General features: G+C 36.3%; 1 protein-coding gene and 1 long non-coding RNA gene across 8 annotated transcripts in view; one reads left to right on the plus strand and one right to left on the minus strand.

The window, feature by feature from the left end:
• Positions 1 to 15,718, minus strand: part of LOC110743751 — a 63,174-nt gene extending 47,456 nt beyond the window's left edge. For both annotated transcript variants that reach the window (XR_002523279.2, XR_002523278.2), the window contains exon 1: positions 15,553 to 15,718. This is a non-coding gene — a long non-coding RNA (uncharacterized LOC110743751). The remainder of the gene's footprint in view (positions 1 to 15,552) is intronic.
• Positions 15,719 to 16,072: 354 nt separating this feature from the next.
• Positions 16,073 to 16,873, plus strand: part of NOVA1 (NOVA alternative splicing regulator 1) — a 150,693-nt gene continuing 149,892 nt past the window's right edge. For 4 of the 6 annotated variants that reach the window (XM_031668224.1, XM_031668228.1, XM_003901668.4 and 1 more), the window contains exon 1: positions 16,073 to 16,783. Coding sequence is in view for 4 of the 6 variants with exons in the window: in XM_003901668.4 (XP_003901717.1) it covers positions 16,648 to 16,783 (136 nt within the window). In the remaining 2 variants the exon portion in view is untranslated. The remainder of the gene's footprint in view (positions 16,784 to 16,873) is intronic. The other 2 variants (XM_017961075.2, XM_009211335.3) reach the window with 1 other exon arrangement.

Genomic DNA, 16,873 nt, shown 5'->3' on the forward strand with positions numbered 1-16,873 from the left:
CATTTCAAAGTCATGTTAAGAGTGTATGTCATAAACCTCATTTTAACATGCTAAAAGCAGGATGCAGTGGCTCACATCTGTAATCCCAGCACTTTGGGAGGCCCAGGCAAGAGGATCACTTGAGGCTCAAAGTTTGAGACCAGTCTGGGCAACATAGTGAGATCCCAGCTCTATAAAATTAAAAGAAAATTAGCTGGGTTTGGTAGTACACCTATAGTTCTAGCTAATTGGGAGGCTGAAGCTGCAATGAGATATGATAATGATTGCACTCTAGTCTGGGAGCCAGGGCAAGACTTAATCTCTAAGGGGGAAAAAAAAGAAAGGTGGCTCACGCCTGTAATCCCAGCACTTTGGGAGGCCGAGACCGGCGGATCACGAGGTCAGGAGATGGAGACCATCCTGGCTAACACGGTGAAAGCCCGCCTCTACTAAAATACAAAAAAATTTAACCAGGCATGGTGGTGGGTGCCTGTAGTCCCAGCTACTTGGGAGGCTGAGGCAGGAGAATGGCGTGAACCCGGGAGGCGGAGCTTGCAGTGAGCCGAGATCGCGCCACTGCACTCCAGTCTGGGCGACAGAGCGAGACTCTGTCTCAAAAACAAAACAAAACAAAACAAACAAAAAACAAAACAAAACAAAACAAAACAAAAAAAGCAAAAAAAAAAAAAAAAAAAAGAAAGGATTTTGTAACTTATTTTTATTGAAAAAGGGGGTTCCATTTAAACCATAACACATCTATCTAATTTAACTTTTATCTTCAGTGTTTGTTGAATGTCTAAATAGCTTTCTTTGTGTTAGGGTGAAATATTTGAGGAATTTTAACTATTAATAATGGTGCTTATTAAATATTCCATTTAATTGGTATTCAAATTTAAATGGAATACTTTCCTCTGTATTTTCTCCGTGAAAAATATATAACCCAATGCTTGTCCTTGTCTTTATCTGGACATTATACCAATCAAGGGTGGACATTTACTCACTTCAGAAAGCTTAAGGATCTAAAACTATAAAAATGTACAAATTCCAATAAAGTTACTTTTAAAACAGGATGCTAAATTTGGGTGACAAGGAATCCAAAGCCTTTTTTATTAATCCAGAGGAAAAATTTATTTTCATTCTATATTAACAGTCCTAACAAATGGGATAAACATATTCACTGAAATTGCAGGTAGACAACATAATGAGTGAAGTAACCCATTAGAAGTGTGAGTGGTAGGAATCAGTTCAAGGCCCAGAGCCTATGCCCTGACTAAACAGACAGCTGCTATTCAGCTTTGGCCAAGCACTGCTACATGTGAATGTGGAACCAGAGTTCCTAGATTATGTGACTTTTCATAAGAGCACTGAAAACAATATTTTTTAAATATAAAATCTACCTATGTTTAAATGTTAGCTCTCAAGATGGAGACAGTGCTGGTAAAATAAAACAAGGCAGCCAGCCTGTAACCTATCAACTGTATAAATCTAACTCCCTCAAAATTGCTTCTACCTCAAAATTGCCTTGGCAAAACAATTTGGATCAACAGAATGATACATTTTGGCCTCTATGTAATTGATTCTGGCTTTCAATTATTTCAAATAATTTTATTTTATATGTATCACAGGGACATATTAATATTTGTCTTCATTATGAAAGAATATATTCAATATCTAAATCTACATAAAGATTCCAGCATCACACATTATGTGTAAGTCACTTAAGTATTTACAAATTTTTTGATAAATATCTATTTCAATATAATTTATTCTTCTTTCATTGACCGCCAATAATATATTAAAATTAATATATTATTGTAAGTTAGTATTCTCCCATAAAGCAATAGATTTCAACTTAACTCTTCAATTCCTCAGAAAAGAATTAGAGATAAAATTTCCTTGACTTCTTACCCATATTTCATAATATTTTCAAATTACTGTTATAGAAAGTCAGAACTATAAGTATTCTCAAAACAGTTTAATAAACTCCTTTATATTATAGATGAATAAGATCCCAAAAGGTGAAGTGCTTGCCCAATGTCACAGAGATAGTCAACAAAATGACTGAGAATGCAAAGAGCATAAAGTTAAGACATAGCATTTAATATTCCAAATTGAGTTACGAAAAGATTGAAATACAGAAAGACCATGTTGGAAAATATACTATATAGAGAATGTTAAAATATATACAACTGGTATAGATACAGACATCCCTGAGTGAACTTTACTAGGAAGTCTTTAAAAGGGAGGTCTACTGAAATAACTTTTTAATTTAGGTCTATGAGGTCTGCTGAAATAACTTTGCCCTTATTTTCACTGGATATCTCCCAGTATTTTGGCTATTATTATATATATTGGTAGAGCAGTTTTCAAGTTGTTAACCTAAAACGAAAGAACTCTAGATGGGTACTGTTTGTGAGCATTTGGGGAATTTCAAAAAGGCCTGTGGTGGTAGACAGAACTAGTGTCCTTAACTTCAGTAGTAATTAAACTCAGAATCTGTCATTCATCTCAGCTTTGCAAATAAGCTGAGAAATTCAGAGATTTCTCATTGACAGAGAAATGGGAATTTACTGGGCAGTTCAATAGAAAAGGGGTTTTAGAAACTGTAAAAGATGAGAACTCTGCTTCTGGCTGTCAGAAGAGCTGACAGGATTCAGACGGGTTCCAGCAGGGAATGATGGCATTTTCCGTCAGAATCACAGAGCTGCTTGAGAGACCAGGACTGGATATTAATGTAGCCAGTGTGAATTTGCTCCACATACTAAGTTGCATGCTTTGTGTTCTAAAAAAGACTCAAATCATATTTCAAATTCTCTCTCTTTAGAGTAGAAAAAAATATATACTTTTTGTATTTAATGAAGGGGACTCTTTTTCTCCCTAGAGATATCCAAGGATTTAGTGGAGTTGTAGTCAGTACCTGTTCAGAAATTGAATGTAAGGATGAGGATATGGGCTGGTCTTTACTTAATGGCAATTGTATCTTTACCATTAATCCTTATGCTACATGATGGTGTTATTGAGGCTAGTCTTCTACTATATGTTGGGCACTGGTCTACTGACAGGCTCATTAACTCCACCATGGTAACAGCACTTGCTGAATATATGCTCAGCCACAAACACCTATAGCACTGCTCTGTAGTTGCAATGCTAGGAGGCTGGTCTTTTCCAGCATGTAGGACTAGCTTCACAACCAATTAGTAAAAATAATTCAGACAAAAGATGAGCTAAGTAGGTGAGAGGTAAAAACGAGATCATAGGATCGGGGTGTGATGAAGGGTTGTGCTAACAAAATATGCAATCTTTGGGATTGGTTGAGGGAATATAGGACCATGTCTATGACTCACATAATTGGTTTAAAGTATACAAACTATATAGATTGAAACTGGGGTTGAGGAGGGAGAGCTGGAAATAAATTTGCAAATAAAACTGAGAAACTTATTACCTAGATGTGGGGATATCCCAAGTCTATCTCCAGCTAACAAAACTTGGATAGGTATGCTGCCTTGGCATATTTGAAGAAAGAAATAGGAAGCATGCCTTGGTGTTTCATAAACACGTATTAACTAAGCCAATTCATGGATACATTTTAGTTGTTAGTATATAGGGAAGAGATTAAATTTTAATTTTTCTGTGCTTTCCATTTTTTGTTAGTTTGTACCTAATTTCTATTTTAAAAATTCCTATCTTTCCTTAGTTTAAGAGGCAAAATGTTTTCTTAGACCAAAGGCCAGGCATAAGAGAAATGTGAGTTGTTGTGTAGTTTAGTATGGTGGGAGTAACTTTCATTTTGGCTTTGCATTTTAGAAAGAGCTAATAGAACACGGAGGTGAAAATGTAGAATGGAAAAGTTTGGAACACTTAAAATATTTATCCTTTGTCATCCCAGGCTTTTTCCTTATGTAGGGTAGCAGGACTTCTGGGGAACAGAGTATAAAGAGGGTATGTAAAACTATATATCAGAATCCTCCTATGAGTGCCCAAGAATTTTTAGAGGCTCTGGAACATACCATTCATATAGACATGAATAACGTTATTCAAGATAAAAGAGAATCTTACCATCTTTTTGTCATCTTTATTCTCCATTTTTTGTCTTCCTCCCCTAGTACCAATAAAAACCTTTTCTAAATCTTAATTTAGAAATAGAGTATGCTAAAAGAGCAAAGAAAGAAGAAAATAAAAGGAAAATAAAAGAAATAGAGTATGCTAATATTCAAGTCATTAATAAGTTATAACTACTGTATACTAGACTCTGATACCTTCCATAACTCATAAGAATAGTTAACATTGTACTGGAACAACTGGATTTCCACATGCAAATAAATGAAATGGGATCTCTGCCTCATATCATATACAAAAATTAACTCGAAATAAATCAACGACCTAGCTATAAGATCTAAAATCATAAAACTGTTAGAAAGATGCAGGAGTAAATCTTGATAACATCAAATTTGGCAATGGAATCTTAGCTGCGATATGAAAAGCAAAACAAAAGAAAAATAAGTAGGACTATTAAAATTAATAACTTTTATATATCAAAGGATATCATCAAGAAAATGAAAAGACATTTAAATTTGGAGAAAATATTTGCAAATCCTATATCCAACAGGACACTAATATTCAGAACATGTAAAGAATACTCACATCTGAACAACAAAAAGTCAAAAGCCCAATTTAAAAATGGGCAAATAACTTGAATAGATATTTTTCAATGAAAATATACAAGTGGCCAATAAACACATAAACACATTTTAAAATGCTCAACATCATTAGTGACTAAGGAAATAAAAATCAAAATCCATAGAGATCCCACCTCACACCTACTACTATAGTTATAAAAACAAAAACAAAACAAAAACAAGTGTTAATGATGGATGGACAGAAATTGGAATTCTTGTACATTGTTGATAGGAATGTAAAATGATGCTGCTTCTGTGTAAAACAGTTTGTTCTTCAAAAAGTTAAACATAGGATTACCATATGACCCAGCATTTCCACTGAGTATGTATATATCCCCCAAAATTGAAAATAGACATTTACAAAGATGTTTGCATACCAATGTTCCCTGTAATATTATTCATAATGGCTAAAGGGTAGAAACAACTCAAGTGTTCATCAACATATATAAACAGTTAAACAAAAACATGATATTACCTGTGATGGAATGTTATTCAGCCATAATGAGAAATGAAGTTCTTCCATTTGCTACAACATGGATGAACCTTGCAAACATCATGCTAACTGAAACAAACAAGGCACAAATTTGCAAGTATTGGATGATTCCACTTGTATGAAATATCTAGAATTGGCAAATTTGTCTGCATGAAGGGAAAATGAGGAGTTATAACTTAAAGGGTAGATATTTTTATTAGAGGTGATACAAGGTTTTGGAAATAGAAAGTGGTGAAGATTGCATAACATTGTGAATATAATAATGCCACTGAATTGTACACTTAAAAGTGGTTAAAATGGCAAATTTTATGGTATACATATTTTGTCACAATAAAAAGAGAATACCATAGCTAACATTTAGCAAACATTTAAAATATGCCAAGCTCAGTTATAAGCAAGCACTATTACATTAACCCATTTGATCTTCATAACCCTAATACGTAATATTAGGATTATGCCTACTGCTATACCAAACAGCCCCCAAAATTTTAGTAGCTTAACAGAGTAGATATTCCCCCTCCCCGCTTCGCATACTAGTCCAATGAAGGCATTTTTGGTCATAGGCAGCCTTCTTTCATATTATGGTTCAGGGACTAGTAGTCTTATTTATTGTTCACTACTTCCAGCTGATTGAAATATTATGAAGGGGAAAATATTATGAAGAAAATATTATGAAGAAGACACAATAATTTCTTTAAAACCATGAGCCTTTAGTGGTGTACAGCAATTCAACTTCCATTCTCTTAGTGAGAAATAGTCATGTGGTCATACCTGAATGCATGGGAAGCTCAGAAACTTAGTGCCTGACCAGGCAGCCATCCTTCATTACACTGTGCAAGGGAAAGTATAAATTTTGATAGATTCCTTATTTTCTGTAGCAAAGGCAGGTGACATTATTCTGATTTTACAGGTGAAAAAACTGAGCCACAAAGGGTGGACATCTTGTCCAAGTTCACATGGTAGGTAAGAGGACAATACACAAACCCAGATAATCTGATTTGACGGTGTATACTTAATTACTACACCCTACTGCCTCATGCTACAAAAGCTTTTCTACAAAATGGTAATGGTATATAATACTGCTTCTCATCTTCATCTTTCTGACATCTCCCTAATTCATCCTTCTTCTTCAAATATGAAATGAGTGAAGAAATAATCTTTCAAGAATTTCCACAAATGCATTAGTAACGCATCACGAGGATATATATTTTGTGTTCAATGAAAACATATTTATTGTATTTATCTGGCCATTCTACAATGATAGAAGAAAGAATACTACATACACATACACACACAAAATGCTTCTGTTTAGCTTTTAATTCCTGTCAAAATATTATTTAACGAAAAGTATTAATATTTTCTTTAATAAATTATGTGTTTTACATTAGGTGTAACCTTTATAAACATGTTAAATGCTTGTCCTAAATACTTGTATCACAGTATAATCTCTTTGTAGAGAATAAATAATTAGAGGATTCTGGAAAGATGGTGCAGCGTATTGGGGGGAGTTGCATTTTTTTTTACTCAGGTAAAATTCAGATAACATGAAATTAGCTATTAACCTTTTTAAGGTATACCACAATTCATTGGTACTTTTTACATTCACAATGCTGTGTAACTGTTACCTCTATCCAGTTCTAAGGCATGTGGATCATTCCAAAAAGAAGACTTAAATTCATTAAGCAGTCATTTCCCATATGCCACTTCCCCAAGCCCCTAGAAACAGTCCTTCTGTCTTTATGGATTTATCTATTCTGTATGTTTCATGTTACTGGAATCATGTATTATGTGACCTTTTGAATCTGACTTCACTTAACATAATAGTTTTGAGGTTCGTTCATGTTGTAGCACGTGTAAGTTCTTAAGTCCTCTTTATGGTTCAATGATTTCGAAGTGGATGACTATCACATTTTGCTTATTCCCTCATTAGTTGATGGAGATTTTGGTTATTTCCACTTTTGGGCTATTGTAATGCTGTTATATGAATTTATGTAAAAGTATTTGTTTGAAAACCTGCTTTAAATTATTTTGTGTGTATATCTAGGAATGGAATGGCTAAGTCATATGAGAATTCTATGTTTAACTTTTTAGGGAACTACCAAAGAGGATGGCTAGAATACACAGGGTAGCAATGTACTGAGAGAAAAGAGCTCCACAAAAAGAAAACTTTAGAAATCTGAACGAGTCCCTTTGAGTCTTCAGCTAAGTACTAATCAGCACATGCAATGGAGAAAACTACTTAAGGATTAGAGGTGACAGCACCTGGTGCTCACACAGATCTGGAAATTGTTCTTGTTCCCACCACCCACAGTGGAAAACCTCATAATTCATTATGCATCAGCTGTAGTATTCAGAGGATATTCCCTCAGTTATACAGCAAAACTAGCCCATTATTAAATGGTGATCTGGTCCCACCTAATAAAGCTTAGAAGACCCCAAAATTCCACTTTCTAAAGAACCACATCCCTTGAGAAAGCTCAAGAATATTTATAGGAACACAAAAATATCCAGCATCTAACAAGATAAAATTCACAACAACTGGTATCTTATAAAAAATTACATGTAGAAAAGCAGGACAATTTGATCCATGTTAAAGAGAAAAAGGAAATAGCCAAAATCATACCAGAAATGACACATGGCAGAATCAATAAATAATGATAATTTTTTGTTTAACTGTCTTCCATGAGCTCAAGAAGGTGGAGGATTTATTGAACATATTAAATAGATTCTTGGAAGGTATAGAAAAGACCCAAACTTAACTTTTCACATGAAAACTATATGTTTAATGTTTCTGAGATAGGTAGTGTATTCAATTTACTTGATATTTATGAGTAGAAAATTCTAGGTCTAGTGAATACACAAATTTTGATAATTTGACTAGAATTATCAAAATAAAGTCATGGCTGCTGTATTAGTTCATTTTCATACTGCTATACAGAATTGCCCGAGACTGCGTAACTTATAAAGAAAACAGGTTTAGCTGACTCACAGTTCAGCGTAGTTGGGGAGGCCTCAAAAAACATACAATCATGGTGGAAGGTGAAGGGGAAGCAAGGCACCTTCTTCACAAGGCAGCAGGAAGGAGAAGTGCTGAGTGAAGGGGAGAAAAGCCCCTTATAAAACCATCAGATCGCGTGAGAACTCACAGTTACAAGAACAGCATGGGAAAAACAGTCCTCATTACTCAGTTGCCTCCACCTGGTCTCTCCCTTGACACATGGGGATTATGAGATTGTGGGAATTACAATTCAAGATGACATTTTGGTGGAGACACAAAGGCAAACTGTATTAGCTCCTGTTAAATTCTGGACAAACCCTGAAAGTTTTCTTAAGTACCTGGAAGGAAGTATTTAAGGAGTTAGTTACCAAAGTGACTAGTTCCTCTTGAAAGCTGGAGACTCCAAGCACATTTGGGCCTGCAATTTCTCTCCACTCCCCCTCTATCTTCCTGATACTGAGTTTGCTTAGTCAGTGCCCACAATTGTGTATTCCAGTTCCCTTACTATTACTCTGTTACTATTTATCTACATTAAAAAATAAAAATTAAAAATATGTGTATATATCTATTGGTTCTATTTCTCTGGTTTCTCTAGTTGAAACTTGATTGATGTATACCTAAAAAGATTTGAGACATACCAGGCAGTTGCAATACATATATTTTATTAGGGGAGAGGTTTGAACAAAATGTAAAGTAACTTTATAAGACCGTCAAGGAAATTTAAATACAGATCAGATATTTGGTGATATTAAGGAGTTTTGTTAATTATTCTCAATCTAATAATAGTATTTTAGTTTTTCAAAAAAGTATATAATACTTTTGAAGAAAAATGATGTGACAGAATTTGCTTCAAAGTATCCTGAGGTAAGGGTTACAAAGGAAACAAGATGGGTCAGTTGATAGTTTTGAATGTGGATATATGGTACCTGGGACTCATTATACCTTTTTGAATATATTTCAAATTTTCTATAATGAGAAGGTAAAATGAAAAACTAATTTTTTTTTACTAATTTTTCTACCGCTATTACAGAATTAGAACAGCTCAGTTTCTTTTAGTCTCCCTCATTCTATCATACAAATAAACACACATACACACACACACACACCCCCTCTGTATATATACATATGCACATATACATTCACATGTAAATGGTATTTTTTAATAAGTAAGCTCAATTTGCTCTCAATTATATGAAATGATACATGGATACAATAATTTAGAATTATATTATGTAAATTACACACTCACAACTTAGCATGGTTATGACTACATAGGGAAACCAAAAGATTAAATATTAAGGCAAAATCTAGGAGTGATTATGTTTTTCACATCCCATAAACCATGGTTTATGGTAATGCATTCTTTAAAATATACAAGGATGCCAATTTGTTATTGTACTTATAAACACGAATAATCTTGTTATAACTTTTTATTATTTGACCTGTAATAAACACTTGAAATAGCAAACTACATTAGAAAGGAACTTGACCAGAGGCATTAAAAGCTTATCAAGAAGTCAAGAAATACTATTGGTTATTTGAGTAGTAGGAAGTAAACAGATAAGAAATCTGAATAATCCATAATGCAAACTATTCCCTGATGCCATCTGTGTGTTTACTATTTATCATTTGAAGCTGTATTTCATAATATTTATAACATCTCATTTATTATTTCTTCAATTCACTGCATCTTCCTATATATAATACTTTTCAATGAAGGAGCTATCCTATCAAAATGATTGTTTCCATGTTTACATGTGAAAAGATACATTAAAAAATTTATATTCTATCAATTCCTATGTCCATTTTTGATCTCTGGCCTTAGCTCTAGCTAAGAACATCATGGAAGGTAGAAGATGTGATGACGTACTAATTTATTACACCACAACGATGGCGTAAGAGTGAACTGTGATAAATATTTCTACTATTTACACATAGAGGAATTGCAACGTCAGGTAATCTTATGAATCCACAAGATCTTATGGTTAAAATGGAAAGGTCTACAACAAAAAGTCATAGCTCTTGAGTATTATTAGGGTGACCATATAATAATCTAAGATAGGACAATTTTGAGGGTATTAACAATTGTTCTGGGACATCTGGCATAAGCCAGGACCATCTGGGGGCAATTGGACTTGGAGTCACTCTAGGCTTTATCGGAGTACAGTATATATGGTATATAGCCCAAGTGATTTAACTTGGTTGACAAAACATATAAATACTAGTGAATTATTGCTTTGTTAGTCTACTTTTGTAGTTCTTTTTAAAGATTTTTTTTTCTTATCCTTTTATATCTTAACCTCTTTATCTTTCATTGTTTTACTCCAGAAATTTTTCACATCCGAATGGTTTAAAAGATGCAACTATCACATTTTGAATTGTAGTTCCAAGTAAATTTATTTTCAACTGTAGATTCTAATAAGTATTATTGTTTTTAAAATGCAAAATTAAAGACAATAAGTATATTGAACATATTCTTTATATTAATCTTGTTTTCCTTTGTATTTATTTTTCACTGTGCCTAATGGTACATCTTCAAAATGTGTACTGCCAACTCTTTTAAAAATACATGGTAAGGTACATAGTATGTACTTTGATTTTGATAATATTCTTTGTTAGATTCTACAAATAGTAGAAAAAATACTATTTTTTTTTTCAAGAAAAAGAAACTGACATACCATTTATCAAGTCTCCTGTTATATAGATGGGAAAATTAAAATTCAGAGAAGTTAAGCTACTGTTAAGTCACAAAGTTAGTGTGTGGAAGAGTCACAACCAGATCATCAATTCAAGGTTCCCTTTTTAATTATTTTGAAATAATTTTAAACTTAAAAAGGAGTTGCAAATATAGTAGAAGTTCTCCCGTACCCTTCACCCAGCTTCCCCTAATGTTTACATAACCATTATACAATTATTATGAAGTAATATTAGTTCAGATTTATTGCCTTTAAGTCAAGTGTGTAAAGTATGAAATGATATGTTTCATAATATTTAGAAAAAGTGCTAGAAAAATTAATGATCCATTAGAAACCAGGAAAGCATATTCAGTGCCAAAGAATTTAATATTCTTTCTAATCCTAACATATCTATTAGGATGACATGTTTACAAATGGAATATTAAGATTTGAGGACTTTGAGATAGTATAGAACACATTTATGTCTCTATATAAATTAGTGTGAGCTTTCATACTTTTATAAACATATCCACCAATAGAGAATTTATTATTATTATTGAGTACAGAAACATAAAAACTGTTTAATTTTTAACAAGTTAAAGTTCAATAAATAATTTTTCCATTAGTGAAATCTTAGAAAATTATTTCTAATCAATATGTATCCATATGTCTATTTAGAGAACTTGTTATAAAAGAATTGGGATAGGTCATGTATCTTTTGGATTATATTGCCTCCTATTTTCTTTGTGCTACATTGAACAGTAACAACAACAACAATAACAACAACAAAATCAGAATACTGATTCTTCATAACTTATATCTTAAAAAACTAAAAATTTGTTTGTGAAGAGCCCAGAGAAAACAAATTATTCAGGCTTTTTACACTCAGTGCTTGGTTACAATATTTGAATTATAGAAATTATAAAGCCTTCTTTTTTTAGTACTTTCAGTTTTCCAAATTATTTCATTATCCTTACTATTTGATTCCTAAAAATACCTTGTATTAACAGTCTTCTTATTTTCTTTTTCCCTAAATTTAGGTCGATACTTCTAACAAACTGGTAGAGCCTCACTCATATGTCTGTGCTCTATCATTTTTATGCCCACTGGCCTGATTTTCCATCACCGTGGGGATGTTCTGACACCAGGAAGTGTTAATGCCCCAGCGTTTCCAGCCTGTGTAGGGGCAGAGCAGACTCCAGTGGCCAGAGAAAGTGCTCAGAAAAAGATGCAGTGCTCGCAGTTGAAGACTGGCCAGCATGAACTGAGTTAAGGCCACTAGGAATAGATCTCGACCAATGGCTGAAGGGAGCTAGTATATATATACCTCAGCTTTCTCATACTTCTAGTGGGATAGTTCTAGGGCTAGTGTTTTAAACTAGCTTCAAGAAAATCACAGTGAGGTTAAAAACAATGACAACTTGCTTGGTAATTTAAACTTTTTTTTTTTTTTTTTTGCTTTCCTTCCTTTCCCTGCCTCACTTCCCATGTCCTACTGTTCTTCCTGAAATTATTTCCAAAATACACTACTTGCACTTGAATCTTTAAGTCAGGGTCTACTTCTGGTGAGATACAAATTCAGAAAATGTTTTCCCAAAGCATTCAAGAGACATTCAAGTAGTGGGAGTATTTATGTTTTGTATTATGTTTTGAGTAAGTAACAGGATCGATTGTAGGAAAAGCAGGAGCATGGAGACAAAGTGAGAGTAGGGTTATCTGTGGATATCAACTATCTGTCTTTTGTCATGAAAGCCAATCATTGTTCCTGAAAATAGAAAATCTTATGTCTATGTTACTTAGTCTGAAACAGGAAGAAAAAAAACTCTCTCAATAAAAGACAATAAAGACCAGGGATTTTGTTCTTTATCTTAATATCATTTTCTATCATGGTTGCTTATATTTGTAACTAACACAAGTTGTAGGCTGTCTTAAGGTGTTATAAATATTATTAAATTAGTAGAGCTGAATTGCTTTGTTAATTAAAAAATAAAATTGTATTTCTTTTGGGAGAAGTAAACGGTCAAATGCTTCTATTATATTTTTAAAAAGTATATTCTAACAGTTTATTTGTAGCATAAAAGGTATATCATACCAAATATTAATAAACTGAGATCTACTATACATTTTTATTTATTCAGTTTTATTAGCTGGTACAAAATGCAGAAAACAAAGGGTAAAATGTTTGTTATGTCCATTTAATCAGAATTATAGAGACATGCAATAAGAATGATGTAGAAGTATAATTTAAAAAATACTAAAAAATGGAAGGTTAATTAGAATGTATTCTCTGATAATCTTCATTGTCCAAATTACTAATAGTTCGTAGCTGACTGATACTTTGATGTCTGACTAGGTCTTGTGATAGTCTCTGTGATTCCTGGCATATCATACCTAAGTTACCATTCATCATCCCACCCACATTAAAAATTATATCTACCATTTGTGGGCCCCATGGAGCGATAGGTATAACTATTTAAACATTAAGTCTGAAGAAAGAAATAAGAGAAGGGTCAAATAAATACTACAAGAATACAGTGTGACTTTTATGTAATAGCATGTATCTGTAAAGCAATTTAACTTATAAGCTCTTCTTCAACTTAACTGATGCATGGCAATGACAAAGATTTTCTAAACTATGTTAGAAATATTTTATTTTTAGAGATTTGTTAAACTAAGGTTTTCCAATTCTAACTTCAGTCTTTCACCAGTTCAAAATTACATTCTACTGAATACTTTGCTCAGGCTTTAATGTAATATGTTTGAATTATCTGTCCTTCAACTATCTTTGTCAACTGTCGTTTACTATTTTAAAACAAATCTAGTGCTAAATATCAGCTCTTTTGTAATTTTTCATTTAAAAATGTCCTTACATAATTTTATACACTGAACACTTTGTACAACGTCTGGCATCAGCCTTTTACTATCTTGAATACCACATACTCATCCCAAACCCTTTTTCCTCATCACAGTTCCATTTATACCCAATTGTATGTTTAATTCCTCTTTATTTTGGTCATGAAGGCTATATGGTGGTTTCCTATTACATTACACATCAGATGAAAATTTTGGACTTTGGTTAATAGACCTTTTCCAATATGCACTAACTTACCTGCTTTCCTTTTCTTTCAGCTCTCAGCATACCTTCTTCACTGATAGAGGCAAACGTTTTTTCCGTAGTCCAGATGAACTTTTAGTTCCAAACTAAATGCTATTCTCTTTCTCATTCAGTGGACTGATACCTCTCATTGCATAAAAAGCACCAGAAATCCCAATGCCTCCTAGATGATTCTTCCAATAAGGACGCTATGAGGAGCGTTAGTATTCCTTGCTATTGCCTACTTAATCTATCAGGAATTAAATTTTATTCTATTCACTTTGGTTATTGCTTTAGATATGCATATATTCTTTGTTAGAATATCATAATTACAGTGAAGTTCCTTCTTATGCTAGCTTAGTATGAAAGCCATCTTTCTGGTTCAATTGTTGTAGTGGAAAGTATAGGGAACGAATATTTTCATTCTACAAATCTAGTGAATATGTTTATCCTTTTTACAGGTTAGAATACATTGCCACAGTCTCTCTCGTTTGACTACCAAGAATGGTGGAAATTGGTTGGAGTCTCAGTCCCTGTTTTGAGTGGGAGGGAATCCGGAGCTCTAATGTATTGCAACATTTAAGAGAGCAGCCTTGCAGTCAGGAAGACCTGAGTTTGAAATTACTACTGTGTTTAGAGCTGTGTAACTTTGGGTAAATTTCTAATATCTTTAAACCTAAACTACCTCATAAAATGGGTACAGTAATAACTACGCGACATACTGCATGTAATTGACACAGCATGCAAAGTGGATTGTTTGCCACGTGGTAAGCACTTAATAAATGGCAACACGTTAAGGGATTTGCCCAAGATACACTTGTAGAACAGCCTACAAGGACGAGAAACCAAGAAAGATTTCAGACTCCGAAGCCCATGCTTTTCTACCACCCTGCTTCCGGGAACACTGAGTTAATTAGACTACTAACTTGATGAATGACCTTGAGCAAAATACTTCACCGAGTCAGTTTACTCATCTGTAAAATGAGGGACTTGATTTAGATAATGCCTAATGTCCTTTCAGAGTCTATTCCAGCTGCATTAGATGTTTTATTCGGTGTTGTAGGGTTGACGTTCAGGTCCGTGATATGTCCAAGATCTGTATAATCATAAGCTGTGCACATGGCAATGAATTTTATTCCGACACTCGTATTTCTGTGTGCACACTCAGCTGTTGCCTGTCTTTAGTCTGCCTACCAGCGCCTTTTGAAGGGAAGACTCACACCTAGCTTTATTTATTTATATCCTGGCTTGTTCCCCAAAGGATTTATGGCGGCGAGTGACACTCTAAGTCCCCTAATGGTGCCACACAGTGCGATTATGAAATCCTCTTTGGATGAAACCATCCCGTAGAAAATCGCCGATGAGTGAGATGCTAACTAATTAATGTCTTTCACCCAACTCTTAAAAATAAAAACTAATGCACCTAGCTAGAAATCCTGGAAGCATACAGTGCAGGCTCTCACTCCAGCTCTGACGCTGTCCCACCCGTTGTCAACGGTCACTCGAATGCCCTTCTTAGACCAGCCAAAATTATCGCCGCTCCAGTACCAGCTGGACCAAGATCCCACCCCACCCCTTCGCAGCCCCTCATCACCCAGGCTTCCTGATTGGGAAGGGGCCCGAAGAACCTTGCTCACATTTCCATTTTATTGGCTGGCACGGCTGTCAGTAATCTCTCCTTCCCGCCTTCTAGCCTAGCGCGTTTCGTGGACCCCTTGGTTTCTGCGACAAGCCGCTTACGTTTGCCTGAGCCGTGTTGCCGGGGACCGGCGACCTTTCACCCCTACCTTCCCACAGGAGCGCCCCGGCCCCCGCTCCCGCCCCAACCGCCGGCGCGCGCCCTCACCGCGCACGCGCTCCCCTCGTGCGCGCACACGCCCGCGCACACACACTCCCGCACCCCCGCCCGCGGTGTTCCCCCTCACCCCCCAGCTGCCCCGTCGGCTGAAGCATCGGCGCTGGGAGGCGGCGGCGCTGCTGAGAGGCAGGGACCCGAGCGCGAAGTGTGTGGGAGTCTACGAACTCAACCCCTCTCTACCCTCCCCTCACAGCCACCCCCCTCCCCCCCCGCCAGCCCCCCCCAACAAGCGGGAGAAATAATGAGCGAGACCGGGCGGCAGCAGCAGCAGCGCCGAGCAGCCCAGGCAACGGCAGAACCGCTCCGACAGCGGCGGCGGCGGCAGCACCAGCAGCGGGAGCGAGCGCAGCGCTAGCGCGGCGCGGGGACCGCCGCGCTCCTTCCCGGCTCCTGCCCTCCTCTGCCGCTCGCTCCTTTCTCGACATCCACCTCCTTCCCCTCCTCCTGCTCATTCACTCTTTCCCTCACTCTCCCCTCCTCCTCGGCTTCTCCCCGCGCCCCGCCAGCCCTCGCGCTCTCCCACTCCCTCTGCCCGTCCTCCCCGGTCCCCTCCTCCCGCTCATTCACTCGCCCCTCTCCCTTCTCCACTCTCTCCCCCTCTCTCCTTTCTTCTTCTTCTTTCACCCTCCGTCTCTCACACCCCCTCCATTCCCCTGTCTCCTTTCTGACACTGCACTGCAGCTGCTCCTCAGCCCTGCCCCCTCCCCAGTGAGAACAAACCAGCAACATTGCTTTTTTTCTTAAAGAGATTTATATTGATCCGATTAAAAAAAAAAAAAAAAAAAAAAAGGAAAAAGAAAAAAAGAAAAAGAAAAGAAAAAGCCAAAACAAAAGGGAGAACCTTCTCCCGGTAGCAGCGGCAGGAACTGCAAACATGATGGCGGCAGCTCCCATCCAGCAGAACGGGACCCACACTGGGGTTCCCATAGACCTGGACCCGCCGGACTCGCGGAAAAGGCCGCTGGAAGCCCCCCCTGAAGCCGGCAGCACCAAGAGGACCAATACGGGCGGTGGGTATCGCTTCCACCTCCCCGCTGGCCCCATCCCCCGCCGCCCGCCCCTGCCTCCCTCCCTCTCGCCGTCCTCCCTCCCTCCCTCCC

This window comes from Papio anubis, chromosome 7 (assembly GCF_008728515.1).
Source record: "Papio anubis isolate 15944 chromosome 7, Panubis1.0, whole genome shotgun sequence".
Lineage (NCBI taxonomy): Eukaryota > Metazoa > Chordata > Mammalia > Primates > Cercopithecidae > Papio > Papio anubis.